Below are 17,146 nucleotides of genomic sequence, written 5' to 3' on the forward strand. Positions count from 1 at the left end.
CCCGCGGCCCCGAGCGCGCGCGCGCGCCGGGCCGGCCGCTCCCACGCCCGGCCGGCCTGTCGCGTCACCCAGCAGCCGCCACCGGGATGCGGGCCGCGTCGGGAGACACCCACCGCGACCCCCGCGGCCCCGCAGTGTGGAGCGGGCTCCTCAGCGGCGGAAACCAGCCGGCCCCGGGGGGGCGTGGCCTCAGCCGGCGGGTCTCGCGGGAACAGCGACCCCTGCAGGGCGGCCGAGGACCCACCACCGGGCGGAGTCGCTGTAGAGGGTCTCGCGGGAACAGCGACCCCTGCAGGGCGGCTGAAGCCCCTTGTCGGGTGGAGCTCCTGGCTGACGCTCTCAGAACAGCGACCCCTGGAGGTCACTAGGGACTAATCCAGGGTCAGAGCATCCGCAGAAGTCCTTATAGGAACCGGAGCCTTCTGGGCTGGGCTGCGGTGCACCCCCACCCTGGTTCTCCCAGGGAGCCTCAGTGAGTATCTCTGACAGAAAAGCATGGACAAAAGTTCTTTAAGAGGAAATGCAGAACCGACACTGCAGAATCATTGGCCAGCATTTCCTGTATGTGGTCCGGTGTCAAGGGCTACTGACGGCTTGGGTGGACACCCACCCAGCCACCCTTTGCTGAACGAGATTGTCTTTATTGTCCCCCTACCCTGCTATAGCTTCACTCACTGACGGGCACTGAGGAAGTGCTGAACAGATCAATCCCCGTGATGGCTTGTGATTGTCTGAGGCATGTTTAGAATCATCTCGGAAACAGCTCTGGAAGGGTCTGTGAGGGCACTTCAGAGAGACAATAGAGGAAGAAAGATCCTACCCGGTTATGCATTCATTCACGCTCGAGTACCTACTGTCTGGCAGGGCCTCAGCCTTCCGATTCCTGGTGCTGGGATAAAGATGTGAGCCCCCACACTCGGCTAATTTAGTTTCTGTTTTCTGAGTCAGGGCCTCTTGTAACCCAGGCTGGATTCAGGTACCCGAGGATGGCTTCGAACTCATGTTCCTCCTGCCTCTGTCTCTGTTTTTTCATTCTTGGTTCTTCCCTCCCTTTCCTTCTTTCTCCTTCCCTTATGCCGGGGACCAAACCACTGTATCTGCTAGGTTCTGTTTTGCGATTCTTTTCATGTAACTTTCACCTTGATGTCTCAAGATGCCTCAGAGCCTCTAGGTGTCACATACAGTCTCAGCTCAGAAAGCAGACAAAAGCACACACCAGCTTAGTGTTCCTTCTCTCTCTGAAATCAAGCATTTCCATATCCCCCAGCTAGTAAACTTTGATTTCACATCACTAGCCAGAACGGGGGCATTTAGTTCCTCACAATGGCAATTCAGTCCAATAAATGTAATGTGCCCTGTTAAAAAACTAAGAGCATTTGTAAGAGAATAGTAGCTCTTATTTTTAACAGTACGAATTGTCATCTTGGACAAAATAGAGCTTGTGTTAGCGAAGAAGGAGAGACTCGTTATAGGACAGGCAACTTTTAACCTTTGCTCTGCTGGTGTTGTGCAAGAACTAAAGGAGTCTTAGGCTCCCCAGAACTTCTCTGCAGGTTCTAGGCCAGTTATATAATTGGCAAGAATCAGGAGAAAATTCTGAGGATGTAGCCCAGTGGGTTGAATTTTCCAAGAGTACATGTAAGGCCATGGGTTCCATTCCCAACTGAAAGAAAACAAAACTTACAGGAAAAAAAGGTGTGTGTTGGGGAGGGTGTGTCCTGTTAAAAAGTCCTAACAAACTGTAATTTTTTCTGTTGTCTATCTTTTGACTTGTGATAGTATTTCTAAAATTTTCTATTTAATGCCGTTTTAAACAAAAACTAGAAAGTTAAATTATTTGTGTGAATTTTGCTATATATTATTAATGAACAATAGCAGACAAGTGTATCTGTAAGTTATGATGTGGAATGACATGTATATGAGGGTTTGCCTGTGTGTATGTCCATGAATCACCTGTGTGCCTGGTGCATTCAGAAGCCAGAAGAGAAATCTCCTAGAGTTACAGACAGTGATCCACACTGGAGGACTGAGAACTGAATTCTGATCCTGAGCCAACTCTCCGGCTTTCTTTAACTAAAAAAAAGAAAAGAAAAGAAAAGAAACTGTCTATGTGCTGTGGTTCCTTCTGGGAAGACAGCATGGGAATACTGAAGAGCAGAAGGGTAGGCGGCTTTGACTCTGCAATTGTATCTTTCTACACTGCTTGTATTTTCAGTTTCTGTCTGTGCATAGGTATTCACTTAGATGTGCATGTGTGTGTGTACATGTCTACACTCGCATAACATATCTTGCTTTTATTGTTTATTTTTGGATTTTAAAATAAATGCTTTAGTGATTTAATGAATATAACGTATGGCCAGTGAAGTGTTCAGACAGCATAGAAATGAACAATGATGAAAGCATCTAGTAACTCCAATACTCAGAATCAGCCAGCGTCGACGCTTGGTTTGTGTCTTTCTCTGTAAATGTAGATGAAGCATGGGTGACGCAGGCCTGAGCATGAGAATGAGAGCAACGGAGGAATGGAATGGGGGGATGAGGTGGGGAGGAGAGGACACACAGTTATTTTGTATGAGGTTTTTCTTTTTCCTTTCTTTCCTATTTTTTTAGACAGGGTCTCTAGCCTAGGCTGGCCTTGAACTTGGAATCTCCCTGCTTAGGCTCCTGAGTGCTGGGATTCAGGTGTGTGTTTCTCTAAACCTATTGCTATCTCCTTTCTTCTCTTTTCCAAACTACTTGTTTTAGTCACAGACATGTCCACTTAGATACTATATTGAAGATGAGATTAATGGGAACTCATGTATTCATTCCTTTCCTTTGTCCTCTCTCTGCCAACTTGTATTGCTTTTTAAAATTGTTTTCATTATTGATAGAGAGTAAAACTGAATCAACAGTGTCCAATGTTATTGGAAGATATAAACAAGCATTCTTTTTTATTTAACTAGTTAACTTTTTGTGTGTGTGTATGTGTAGGTACATGTGCCCACACACATGCAGGACAAAGTGGAAGATTCCATGAGCCCCAGGGATCCTCCTGTCCCAGCACCCAGTGCTGGGTTACGGGGGCAGGTGACCAGGCCTAGCTTTGGCATGCATTCCAGGGATCAGGACTCAGGACTTGTGCAGCAAGTGTTCTCACCGTCTTCCTAGCATAAGCCGCCATCCTGTTTATTCCCAGGGAAGGGAGTATGTAAACATCTTTCCATCCTGCTGTCATCCATCAGAGGTCAGTCCTTTCTGTGAGTGGCCTGAGCTCTCCCTCTCCTACCTCAGAACTTGCATATTTATCCATCTTTCCGGTTTTCCCTTTTCCACAGGATCCTTACCAGCATGTAAACAACCCCCTCTCCCTCCCTTGCCACACTCACAAATACTGCCTCTATTCCCCATCAGGACCCTGGCCCACTTCTTATCCCCTTCCTTCCCATAGTGGTACAAACTTTTGAAAGAATGATTAGAAATTACGGCCTCAATGTCTATTAATTTCCAGATCACTTTAATGTGGCTGTTTCTACATTATTTTCTAGAACTATTTTTAGCAGTGATTTTTCTACACTTTTCATCTTAGCCATCATAAGAACAATATGATTCCAGCATCCTGACCACATCTGTAGTCCTCAAACGTGGGGCAGCTGCGATGGTCACGGGGCTGCTGTGGGTGAGCCCCTTCTGCTTCATGATCTCCAGGATGCCCTTCTGCCCCAACGAGGTCATTCCCCAGTCCTACTGTGAGCACATGGCTGTACGCAAGTTGGTGTGTGCTGATACCAAAGTCAACCGTGGATATGGGCTCTTTGTGGCTTTTTCTGTGGTTGGCTTTGATCTGATTGTCATCAGTGTATCTTATGTGATGATCCTGAGAGCTGGGCTGAGCTTGCCCTCAGGTGAAGCCCGTCTCAAAGCTTTTGGTACATATGCTTCCCATGTCTGTGTCCTCTTGGCTTTCTATATCCCACCTTCCTCACCCACCGCTTTGGCCACCATGTTCCCCGAATTGTGCTTTCATGTTTGCTAATGTCTGTCTGCTTGTTCCTCCCATGCTCAACCCCATCATCTATGGAGTTAGAACCAAACAGATCAGGGACAGGATCAGCTGAGGAGTCTGTAGAAAAGACTCCTGAGCCAAGGATCCCAGTAACTCCAGGTAAATGGTCAAAGGACATAATCAACAAATTTTATCAATTCATTAAACATTTCCAAGGTATCTGGCATCCCTTCAGAAGTGGAATGACTTTCAAGTTATCCAGAATAACAGTTGTGGGACCTTTTGTGGATAATACATATTTACTTAACCTGTTCTTGTCATCGTAAGAAAAACAAATAAGATATTTTTTCCTGTATTAAAGCACTGAATACTTTAAAGGAATGCCATCTTCTATAGATTATTAAGTTCAAAACATTATTTTTAAATCTTGATAGAAGTATAATTTGACATACAGTTTGAATGGAGGTTAAAAATATGTCTTAAACAGATAACAATTCATACATTTTCCCCACCTTGGAATCTCTTTATAGAAATAAAATTTTCAAAACTAAAACATGTCTAAAATGCCTATGTAAAGTCATTATTTATATCAATAAATATGAAACCAGGTTAAAAAAAAGAACAGTATGTATTGAGAATTTATCCATGTGCCAAATACAGTTTTGACTTGTTAACTTGGTGTGTGTTTCCTCTGGAATCCTCTGTTGCTTTGCCTGTATGTTATAACCCTCCTCGGATAGTCCTTGTACCTCTCTTGTTTTTCTCCTACATCCTTAGTTTTCTGGACTTTCCTGGAGATTTCTCAAGGTCTCACTTGCTGTTTCTTTCCTCCTTTCTGTAACACTGTTGCCTCCATTCAAGTGTCTGCTGATACACAGATGTCATAAAATTTATTTCATCTTGTCCATTAAATCTCTAAAAGGTATGAACTTTCCTGTCAACTATTACTGTAATACCATTAATATGCCTCAAGAAAAGTTAACATTTCCTCAATATTAGCAAATGGCCTATCAAAAGGCAACTTTCTAATTATCTCATATGTGGGAGCCCATTTTTAGGTTCCTGGTGGCTTTACCCAGCAGGTTGGCATAGAGAGGATGATTGGACCACGGGCCTGAGTGCAGGTGTCTGAGATGGTCTGCACTTGGCTGTGCTGGGGGGAGGTCTTTTGCTCCACCCCTTGGCGTTTCTGTAAATACCCTAGGGCAGAGATAGTCAGGGCCCGTTGGAATAGGTTCCAGGCCCTCTTGAGGCTATCCTGTATTTTCTATCTGTTTATCTCCACAATTTAAATCCTTCTATCTAATATTTCCTGCTGCTCTCACTCAAGAAAACTCTGGGGAACTGTGGGGTTGGTGGGTAAATGCCCCGAACTTATAATTATAAAATCCTACCAAATTTAAACAATTGATGTTTTCATCAAGTTAATCTTTTGCTTTCAACCCATTAATGTCTTTTCATTAGTCTTAGGATAAAGAACTAAATCTGTTACCGGCCTGAAGGCCATGCACATTTCATTGATAAGGGCTTAGCCAGTCACTTAAATCAATGGAATGGAATATAGAAACTTTTTTTGTTTGGTTCGGTTTTTGAGACAGGGTTTCTCTATGTATTCCTGGCTGTCCTGGAACTCACTCTGTAGACCTCGCTGGCCTCTAACTCAGAGGCATGAGCCACTACTGCCCAGGTGGAATATAGAAATCTTAAGTGATATTTCATATTGATTTTCTTGAGTTGATAGACAACCTACTGTAGTAATACATTTTGTATCCTAATAAAATTTGTCTGAAGATCAGAGAACAGAAGAAGCCACTAGATTAAACATAGATGCCAGTCACTGGTGGCACACACCTTTAATCCCAGTACTTAGGAGTCATGGCCTTTAATCCCAGCACTTGGATCTCATGCCTTTGCTACCAGTATTTGGGAAGCACACACGCCATTAATCCCAGCACTAGGAAGGAAGTGACATGGCTGGATGGAGAAAGGTATATAAGGTGTGAGGAGACAGGAACTAGAGACCTTTCGGCCGGAGCCTTTTTGAGGACTCAGGAAGCCCTTTTGGCTGAGGACTTAGAGGCTTTCAGTCAGAGGATTCATGGAGTTGGCAAGGTGAGAAGTTTCTCTACTGGCTTGTTCCTTTGTCTCTCTAATCTTTCAGCATTTACCACAATATCTGGCTCCAGGTTTTTATTATAAGACAATTTAGGAATTTGTGTTACAATCTATAATATTAGAAATCTGCTAGGGCCAGATGTGGTGGTGCACACTTTTAATCCCAGCTCTTGGGAGGCAAAGGTAGGTGGACCTTTGTGAGTTTAAGGCCAGCCTGGTCTACGTAGAGAGTTACAGGCCAGCCAGGGTGACATACTTAGTGAGACCCTGTCTCAAACAGCAATGATAGCAGCAGCAGCAACAAACAACCAACCAAGCTAACTGAAAAACATTAGCGATTACATGATTAGTCTGTTACTTAGAATGCTATGTGATGATATTTTATTTGTTCTGAAATGTGATATTTTATTTGTATGTTAATAAATAAAGTTTGCCTGGAGATCAGAGGAAATAGCAAACCATTAACACAAAAGACAGGCAGTGGTAGCACACACCCTTAATCTGATCAGGTGGTAGGCAGGGTCTCTGGTGTTCAAGGACACACTAGGGAACAGCCAAGCATGGTGACACATGCCTTTAATCCCAGTTCCTACCATAGAGACCTGGAGGTCTGTACAGACAGGCAGTGAAAAGGAAGCGAGGTGGCTGGGCTAAGAGCCAATGAGAGGGCAGAACAACAAGGCAATAAAGGCACATGTAGACAGGAAGTGGCTCACTTTTGGGAGTGGCAGAGCTGGAGAGGTAAGGTTGGTTGGTGGCTATCACTATTTCACTGATCTCTAAGGCTTTTACCCCTATATTTGGCTCTGTGTGTCTTGTCCCCCCCTCTCCCCCAGCTGAGGACCGAACCCAGAACCCAGCTCTACCACTGAGCTAAATCCCCAACCCCTGTGTTTTTTATTTACTAAGACTGCTTAGAAATTTGTCTACATTTGGCACCCAACGTAGTTCAGGTAGCCAGCTGTCTCTGTCATTCTAGATTTTGGAAGTTGCTTTCAATGCTCTTCCTGTTTACTTAGATAATATTGTATCCTTCTGAGGTCTTTGATGTAGTTGAAGACTAGATAGTTAAAATTATAATTTTCCTTGGTTATGATAAAAGATAAGATATGAAGCTTTAGACTCACCAATATAAGATAGAATATTTTCTTTAATTTTGCCAAATACAAATAGACTAGATATTGTAACTGTAATTCTTGCTTGATAACTGTTCTATTATATATAATTTTACTATGTTAAAGTTAAAACCTTCCTTTTTGTTTAATAGAAAAGGGGAAATTCTGTGGGATAATGCTTTTGTACACTGGTTTAATAAAATGCTGATTGGCCAGTAGCCAGGCAGGAGGAAGTGTAGGCGGACCAAGCAGATGAGGAGAATTCTAGGAAGAGGAAGGCTGAGTCAGGAGATGCCAGCCCGCTCTCCAGGGAGCAGCATGTAATGGCACACAGGTAAAGCCATGGAAAACGTGGCAACATACAGATTAACAGAAATGGGCTGAGTTTAAATGTAAGAGCTAGTTAGTGGAAAGCCTGAGCTAATGGCCGAGTAGTTTTAATTAATATAAGCTTCTGTGTGTTCACTTGGGTCTGAGCAGCTGCAGGACTGGCAGGTGAGAGAGATTTGTCCTGACTGCCAGCCAGCTGGGACACAGGAAAACTTCAGCTACAATGCTATTTGTTTTTTAAAAGTAAAGTGTGTATTTTATATATTTTGAATGGCTATAATCATTCCACTAGATGTCAGAGTAGCCTAAAAAGCAATTGCTGTATAATAAAAGTATTGAGTAAAACTGCAGTTAAGCTATTTTATGTTTCTTTGTTAGTTTAATAAGGAGAGAGAATGCTTTTGTTGATACCTTTGAAACTGATGTTGTAGATGTTCTGTGGCTGTATATTAAATATGAAAGTTAGAATTTTTTTGTGTTATAGAAATTTTTGGTTTTTCATTAAGCCTTGAACTCTAGCAACAGTAAAATATATATGACATTAAAGCTATTAATATTTTATTAAGTACCAAATGCAAGTCTGATACTTTCCTAATATTTTAATGTTGTATCATATTTATCCTCAAATTATAGCAGTAATTAAAAGCATCTCAAAGGCTGACAAGATGGATCAGGGGTAAAGGCATTTGCTGCCAGACCTAATGATCTGACTTTGATCCCTAAGACCCACATGGGTGAGAGAAAAGAAAAAAATTTATGTAAGATGTCTTTTAACCTTTATATTCACTTGCAAGCAATCATGCGCGCGCGCGCGCGCGCGCACACACACACACACACACACACACACACACACACACACACCCTAAATCTAAATAAAACATTCTTGAGTGAGATATCTACTTTGAAAACTTGATTTTAAAGAAATTAAATAACTATCCTTAAAAATTCTAGCCTATTAACTATTCATGATTGTTTTTAAGAATAAATAGGTATTCTAAACACTAGAGATGTTTTAATCATGAGAGCTTGTAGCAGTAATCTTAAAATGTCTTATTAATAAAAACAAACCTGGTGCCAGTTATTGGGGTGAAACGCTGGAAGATCAGAGAAGCAGAGCAAGCCACAGCCACCTCACCTCGCCAGTTCCTCAGCTGATCCTGTTTCCTCAGACTGGATGCCTCTCAGCTGAACTGTGCTGCTCAAAAGCCTAAAAGCTTAACCAGCTAGTTTCTGGTCCTCATGCCTTATATACCTTTCTGCTTTCTGCCATCACTCCCTGGGATTAAAGGTATGAGTCACCATGCATGGCTGTTTCCAGCGTGGCCTTGAACTCACAGAGATCCAGAGGATCTCTGCCTCCCAAGTGATAGGATTAAAGGTGTGAGTGCCACCATTTTCTGGCCTCTATATCTAGTGGCTGTTCTGTTCTCTGACCCCAGATAAGTTTATTGGAGTGCACAATATTTTGGGGAACACAATATTACCACAAGAGCTGTTAACACCCACAGGTAGATAATGATGCTGATGTGTGGAATGAGTGTAAGGTTTTTATTAGACACACCTGGTTATCAACAACAGGATTTGTAGCATTAGTCTGACCTTGAGCAAGTCGTTTCATATCTCTGACCTTTAGTTCTCTGATTTTGTTTTTGTTTTTTAAATAAAATCTCAGTTCTTCAATTTTACTAATGAAGACTTGGGAGCCAGATGCTGGGGTGAAAGCCTGCTATCTCAGAGAGGCAGAGAAAGCACCCAGCTGACCTTCCTCCTCTGCCAATGTCCCCCAAAAGAGAAACAAAACTCCTCCAACTCAATGTCCCTCCCTTCTACTTCCTGTGCGTCTCTCTCTCCGTCCTCCTGACCCCCTCTTACTCTACTGGTTGCTTGCTTGCCTCTTGAACTATGGTTGACTTTATTTAACCCTGCTTACAATGAACAGAAAGCTCTTGGATTAGACGCGTGTGCCAGGGCTGAGCACACCACAACTAGGAAGAGGTTTCTCCAGTAAATAAGGTAATCTCAGGGTTCACAGTGTGATCAGATACCCTGCAACAGCTCTCTCATCAATAAAGTGCAAATACAGCCTAATGTCTCCCCCACAGCGATGAGATGAAGGCTAAAGAAGAAAATGTATGCCATCTACTGCAGTGGCCAGTCATAGTTCAATAAGTCTTTGTATTATTTTTGTGAATCTGAGAGCAAAGCAAAACTAATAAAGGTTAAAACCCCTCCTATTTGAGTCATGGTAGATGACCCAATATTGGTGCTCATGTATGTCTGAATGTATCAATAGACATTTTGCCTATAAAGACTAGTATTGGTTTTAAAAAATGAGCAACTATGCTTCCATTGAAAAGTTAAGAACTACAATAGCTTATTTTGCACTCCATCAACATTTTAAGTACCTCTGTTGCTTGGAAATGAAAGTGGAGGAAGTGGAGAATGGAATTTCATTCTCTTCATGCCATGCTTATTACTACTTATCACTTATTACTATGTTCTAGTACTTCTTTAATTTTTTAGATCTGTTTATTTTTATTTGATGTGTGTGCATGTTTTGCCTGAATGTGTGTGTGTACTACGTGTGCCTAGTGTGTGTGTGTGTGTGTGTGTGTGTGTGTGTGTGTGTGCATTACATATGTACCTGATGTGTATGTGCATTACATGTGTGCCTGGTGTGTGCATTACTGTTTTGACATATTTTGATTGCATTCTGACACTCCCAAAATGACAATAAAATTTGTTTTGAATCAGAGGGCGGAGCTAGCTACCAGCTGACCACAATTAACCACAGAGGTTTTGGAGGACTGAGGACAGATAGAGAGACAAGAAGTTGAAGGGTTGGGCTTAAAGAGAGTCTTGGTTTTGTGGATGGAGGAACCAAAGACATGGGAGGTCATTGGTTGCTTCTTCACTGCTTCTATGATCATTGGGGTTCTTACCCTGATATCTGACTCCTGAGCTTTTATTAGTAAAGAATAATTAGATAAATGCATTACATTACATGTATGCCTGGTGTGTTTATGTGTATTACATGTGTGCCTGGTGTGTGTGTGTGTGTGTGTGTGTGTGTGTGTGTGTGTGTGTGTGTGCATGTGCATACATTACATGTATGCCTGGTGTGTGTGTGTGTGTGTGCGCACGCGCACGCGCGTGTGCATTTTTTGCACGTGTGTCTGATGTGTGTATGTGCATTACATATGTGCTTGATGTGTGCAGAGACCAGAGAGGCTGTAGGATTCCTTGGATCTAGAGTTATAAGTGGTTGCAAGCTGCCATGTAGGTGCTAGGGACTGAACCTGGGTCCTCTGCAAGAACAGCCAGTGCTCTTAACCACAGAGCTGTCTCCCAGCCCTAATACTTCTTGCTGAACTCCAATAACTGCCCAACTGTCACTCCATTTTGTGTCCTTTGCCCAGGTTTCTTTCTTTTTTGAAGATGAGTACCTGAAGGTACAGCTCCAACAGCTTGCTTAGCACCTGCAGGTCACCAGCACAGTGAACACATCGTGACTTTGACTCATCACACCAGAGACTTTTGCCAAGTTTTCTTATAGTATGGCTCTGTATGTACGCAGAGGTAGATCAAGATAGTGAGTACAACATCCAGTGTTTCTAACTCAAGTTTATAATTTGAGTTTTTTTGCAAATTTATTTAATGGGTCTACAGTGAAAAGGTATTTCATACTTAAAGAAACTAAAAATTTGGAAAATGTAAAAATGGTATAATAAGCACTGTTACCCTCCTGATAGTAATTTTTCTTATTATAGCTTAATGTATCTAGAGTTAAAACATTACTGTTTAAGGAAAGCAAATACAATCATACTACAAAAAAACCCAATACCATCATGGGTTGGAGAGATGGTTCAGCAGTTAAGAGCATTTGCTGCTCTTACAGAGGATCAGAATTTGGATCCCAGCTCCCATATCAGGTGATTTACAACCTCCTGCAACTCCAGTTCCAAGGGATTAGACACCTTCTTCTGGTCCTTGTTGACATCTGCACTCTGGTGCACATAGCCCACTCCCCCTACACATAATTTAAAATAAAGTATTTAAAAACTCCCAATATCGTTAGCTTAAATTACCTTCCTGTCTCCATCCAAAGTATCTACATGAGGAGTTTGATGTGCTTCTTGCCCACTTATATCTACAAACAAATATGGAACCACTTGTATTTTAATCTGTGTACATTATACACTGTATGTTATAACACCTTATCTGTCCTTCTGTGGCTTTTATTACTCAGTATTATACATTTGAAATATGTTTAATGTATTTCCTTCAGTTTTGTGTACACTTGCAAGTTTTTTTTTTTTGTCAACTTGATACAAACTAGAGTCCCCTAGAAAGAGGGGACCTCAGCTGAAGAATTGCCTCCATCAGATGGGCCTGTGAGCCTGGCTGTGAGGACATTTTCTTGGTTAATGATAGCTGGGGGAGGGCCCAATCCACTGTGGACGGTGTCACTCATGGGTAGATGATTCTAGGTTGTATATCTGAGCATTTCAGGATGAGCAAGCCAGTGAGTAGCTTTTCTCCATGGTTCCTGCCCTGGAGTGACAGACTGTGACTGGAACATGTAAGCCGAAAAAGCCCGTTCCTCCCCACAAGTAGGTTAGTCAGTGTTTCATTTTCACAATAGAAAGTAACTAGGTCAGTGTAAGAGTTGATTGCGTGAATACTTCACACCTTATGTGTTGAATTCCTGAATGTTTAGAGTTCTTTTTTGACTTTAGTTCTTAATTTTAAAATTTCATGTTTATTGATATTTTGCCTACATGAATGTCTGTCCACCAAGTGCCCACCAAGGGGTTGTTGTATTCCCTAGTCATGGAGTTACAGATAGCTATGAGCCTCCATGAGGGTGCTGAAAATTGAACCTTCATCCTCTGGAAGAGCAGCCAGTGCTCTTAACTGCAGAGCCATCTCTCCAGCCTTCTGGTTTTAATTCTTAAAAGCCAATCTACAGTTTGTTTGTTTGCTGCTATTTTGAGATGATGTCTTGCTATGTAGCCCACACTGGTCATGATCTTGTGATCCTCCTTCCTCAGCCTCTTGAATACTGGGATTACAAGCATCCACCAGCATATCTAGATCTAGTGAGTGTCTTTCTTCACAGATTCTGGAGCACACACACACACACACACACACACACACACACACACACACACACACACACACACACCTGTAAGTAGTAGGCGTGTCTTTATACCAAATACAGCCAAACTCCCCCCATCAGGAAGTTCCTATTCCTTCTCTTTTCATCAAAACTTGACAAATACGTTTTCAGTAATTAATGTGGTCATGCACAGATGTTATTTTTATAGTAAATCATCTATGGACTAGTGGCATGAAGCCAACTAGGTAATACTGTTTTTCATATGTTCTTTTGAATTTGGTTTGTGGATGTTTCATGATTTCATGTTACTTTTTCCTTTTAGATGTTTAAAAAGTTTTTGAAATCTTGCTGTAACACAAAAAAGTCTTATAATAATAAAAAAAAATCCAGAGCCAGATATTGGAGTGAAAGCTGAAAGGTCAGAGAAGCAGAACAGCCAGCCACTAGCTTACCTCTATGAAATCCTCAGCCTCAAGAGAGTGAGTTCCTGTTACCTCATGCCTTGTATACCTTTCTGTGTTCTGCCATATTACTTCTTGGGATTAAAGGTATGTGTCACCACTGCCTGGTTCTGTTTTTCTCATGTAGCCCAGTGTGACCTTGAACTTAGAGATCCAGATGGATCTCTGCCTCTCCCGAGTGATAGGATTAAAGGTGTGTGCCACCACTGCCTGACCTCTATGTCTAATTTAGTGGCTAGCTCTGTCCTCTGATCCCCAGGTAAGTTTTATTGGGGTACACAATGTATCACTGCATCTTGCCTATAAAGAAAGGGCTTTCCTCTAATAAAATTTCTTTCTGAGATACTTTGCTCAGCCTTGTTACAGGGAGGAGGGGTTTGGACCTGCCTCAACTGAATGTACCAGGTTCTGCTAACTCCCCAGAGGAGACCTTGCCTTGGAGGAGGTGGGAATGGGGGGTGGGTTGAGGGGAGAAGGCTGGGGGATGGGAGGAGGGAGGACCGAGGAATCCGTGGTTGATATGTAAAATGAATAGAAAATCTCTTTATAAAAAGAAAATAAATTTCTTTCTTAGGAAGATCATACCATAGCAGCACTACCAGCTTGTATTAGCTTATACATTCTATTGAGGTTTTATATATATTTATATATGCTTTTTTGAAACTTTATGCTTTAATCAAGATTAATGTTATAAAGTATATCATTTTTAATTAAGTTCTCACATTATCACACACACATGCTATAATATAGGTATTGTTGATGTGATTGGACTATATTTGTTTTTCTTTGAGAGTATAAAATTAACTTTTTAAACAAATATTTATTGGATATCACCTCTGTATCTAATTCTGCTCTAGATGCAGAGGTTACAGCAGTGAAAAAACACCCCTGTTCTAATTACACATCTTGGTTCTACTCTTCAGATGAGATAATGGTCCCAGGACAGAAACAGAACTTCACTGTGCTGCCCACAGTTTGTGGACGAAAGCACTCTTGCTGGTCATTTCATGCCGAGGACTGAGGAAACACCTTCAGTCAGCGACCACAGGCATTTGGCTTTCTGATCACCTTTGACCATTTTCTTTACACACTGCTCCCTTAGTCCCTTTGACTTCAGCTGTGTAAACAGGAAGTACTCTCCATCAGTCATGTTACATATAATTCAACTGTGAAATTGTTTGCTTTTATCTATGCACAAATCCTTTCAAGTGGCTTTATGAATTTTCATTTTGTTAATATACAAAGTGAATTTGAATCACACCATGAAAATAGAATGCATATCTTGTTTCTGGACTCAATGGAACAATTAACAATTGAGGCCATGTTAATCTTGATTTATATATAGCAAAAAAATTGGTGTGAGTTAACTCGATTGAGGTCATGTTAATCTTGATTTATATATAGCAAAAGAATTGGTGTGAGTTAACTCAAGGAATTTTTCAACTTCAAATATGAATTTCTATATTACAATTGTTGACTAGCAGACAGTGGATTTAGTAAACTCATTCTTTTTTTTTTAATTAAGAAAATTTTTCATTCATTTTACACATCAAAGATCCCCCTCTTCCCTCCTACCCCCCCCCCAGCCTCCCCTTCCCAACCCACTCCCCACTCCCCCCACAGGAAGGCAAGGCCTCCCATAGAGAGGCATGTCAAGTAGCAGCATGTCCAAGCCCTTCCCCCTGCCTTAAGGCTGTGCCAGGTGTCCCATCATAGGTAGTGGGCTCCAAAAAGCGGGTTCATGCACCAGGGATGGATTCTGATCCTACCGCCAGGGGGCCCCCCAAGCAGATAAAGCTACACAATTGTCTCGCAATGCAGAGGGCCTAGTAAACTCATTCTAAAGAAGCTCTTAGCAAGTATATACAAGATTGGATTTTAGTTCTAGTATATTTTCTAGTTTAAAATATAGTTAGAAATCACAGTTAACCACCAAATTGTCAGACAGATTACAGAAATATTAGGGCCCAGTGCAGAAATATCGTGTTCTGGAGGAATAAACTTGACAGCCTGTGCAATGTTGGAGGTTGCTGAAGTGAGACCGGTCTCACTGATGGCCTGAATTACAATGTAGAACATGGTGTTATTTCCTACTTTCAAAGTTTCTGGTTTGAATTCAAAATTTTCTTTTGAGCCAGCCTCTTTAGGTATCAGACCAGAGGTATTCACTAAAGTAGCGTTGTTAAAATTTTGGAGATCCCGAGAACGCTGACTCATTCTGATGTTGTATCTTTGCGCTGGAAAAAAGAGACGTGTTCATTAGAGTTGTGATGACTGTTTTCGACACCGCACTGCGCCTGCGTAGGAGTTACCAGCCTTGCATGCGGCGCTTTAGTGATGGAGAGCCCAGGTACAGTTTGTATCTGGTTATCTCATCTCACCGACTTTAAAGACAAGTATATGAACAGTTATTTTAAAAAATGTCCAGTTACAAAAATCACAGAAAAGATAATTCAGTATCGATCATACCAGCCCTCCACCCAGAGTCCGGGTTTCTTTTTAGAAGGACGTAGAAAGAGCTGAACTCAGTTTTAAGTTAGAACAAGGAACGCATAATGTTCATGTGCGGTAAAGACCGTGAGTATCTTCTGTGACTTTTTATTAAGTTGAAAGAAGGAGTAAGGGGGTGGGGGTGGGGCACTCAGTGAGAGACCAGAGGACAGATGAGGATGAGTCAAAGGCACAGAAGCCGGATGAGCACTAATTACCCTAATGTGCTCGGGAGTTTACTCCTCTTCACTATTCTTTTTTTTTTAAATTCATTTTTAGTATTTTATTATGTGTATGGGTGTTTTGCATGCATGTATGTCTGTGTGCATATCTGTTGTGAAGGAGGACAGAAGAGAGTCCCCTGGGGCTGAAGTAACAGATGGTTGGGACCTGCCTTGTGGGTGCTGGGAATTGGATCTGAGTGCCCTGGATAAACAATCATGCTCTTGTCTGCTGAGCCATCTCTAAAGGAGATTGGGGGGGGGCAACATAAACTTAAAGATTGATTTTAAAATCTTAAGATAAAAATTCAGGAATAACTTTGGCTAATTCTAACTTTCTTGAAGTTCAGTTTTTACATTAAAAATAAATGAATAATGGCCTATAGTAGACACTCCATAAATATTATTTATAAATGAGACATTGTAAAATTTTTGGGAAAGAATGCAAATATGATTTAATTCAGAATACCTTATTTTTAATTTTTTAAAAAATAACATTTATGCATATAACACTTATCTGTTGTGTAAGTATGTTCCCTTTACAGACTCACTTGAACAAAGAATTCCTGGGATCATTTCCTGGCAACAAGTGTTTTAAGTGTCTATACAAAAATGTAATAACTTAATTTCTTACACATGACTCATTCTGAATACTTTAAAACTCTGCCTCCAGCTTACCTCTTCCCTTGTCGAGGACCTTGCCAGGGGCGGTCCAGGTAAGGTGAAGATGATCTCCGTTAAATTCGGCTTCCAGATCTGTGATTCTACTGGGTGGGAACACAGGAGGAGCGTGGTCACCACCAGGAGGCGCTCCAGACACAGTAAAGGACCCTCCAGAGGTTAGCCTGCTGAAGTCTTCCACAGGAGCTTCTGCTTCTTGCATTTCAGGTCTAGGTGGGTTCAGTATAATTTTACCTATAAAAAACAGCCACAGTTATTGTATCTCTCATATTGTCTGTTCTTTATATCATGCCGATCTTAAAGCTGTTCATGGCTCATGCAGGTTGACTACAGACGTTGAAAAGTGAGAGAAAAGCCTATATATATATAATTTTGAAATATGCTATGTTAATCTAACTTTTAACCTATCTTAACCTACTGCTATTGCATGAGTTCTTTGATGACAAGGAATCATTCAACTCCCTAGCTCTAACATTTAGCACAGGGCTTGTTCCATGACCTCGGGAAATGTATTTTGTAAATGAAACAAACTGAGGGAAACGTTAACAAAATATGTGGAAGCGTGGTCTATGTTGGGTCCACTGACACGAATATGATTTTGAATCCTAAAGATGATTGCATAATTA

The 17,146-nt window shown here is 41.5% G+C and overlaps 1 protein-coding gene and 1 long non-coding RNA gene across 3 annotated transcripts in view; one reads left to right on the plus strand and one right to left on the minus strand.

Annotated features, from left to right (window-relative positions):
* LOC128106436 (uncharacterized) overlaps nt 1-17,146 on the plus strand; it is a 21,150-nt gene continuing 4,004 nt past the window's right edge. Inside the window, exons 1-4 of one of the 2 annotated variants that reach the window (XR_008216707.1) lie at nt 1-472; nt 10,965-11,137; nt 12,990-13,215; nt 16,513-16,733. This is a non-coding gene — a long non-coding RNA (uncharacterized LOC128106436). The remainder of the gene's footprint in view (nt 473-10,964; nt 11,138-12,989; nt 13,216-16,512; nt 16,734-17,146) is intronic. The other variant, XR_008216706.1, reaches the window with a different exon arrangement.
* The window catches only part of LOC128106435 (calcium-activated chloride channel regulator 3A-1-like), a 25,875-nt gene continuing 23,445 nt past the window's right edge, over nt 14,717-17,146 (minus strand). Inside the window, exons 13-14 of the mRNA XM_052731940.1 lie at nt 16,518-16,754; nt 14,717-15,365 (exon numbers count right to left, since the gene is read on the minus strand). Of these exons, the coding sequence (XP_052587900.1) occupies nt 15,025-15,365; nt 16,518-16,754 (578 nt within the window). The 3' untranslated portion in view covers nt 14,717-15,024. The remainder of the gene's footprint in view (nt 15,366-16,517; nt 16,755-17,146) is intronic.

Source organism: Peromyscus californicus, unplaced genomic scaffold (assembly GCF_007827085.1).
Source record: "Peromyscus californicus insignis strain IS unplaced genomic scaffold, ASM782708v3 Scaffold_9__1_contigs__length_137607984, whole genome shotgun sequence".
In the NCBI taxonomy this organism is placed as follows: Eukaryota; Metazoa; Chordata; class Mammalia; order Rodentia; family Cricetidae; genus Peromyscus; species Peromyscus californicus.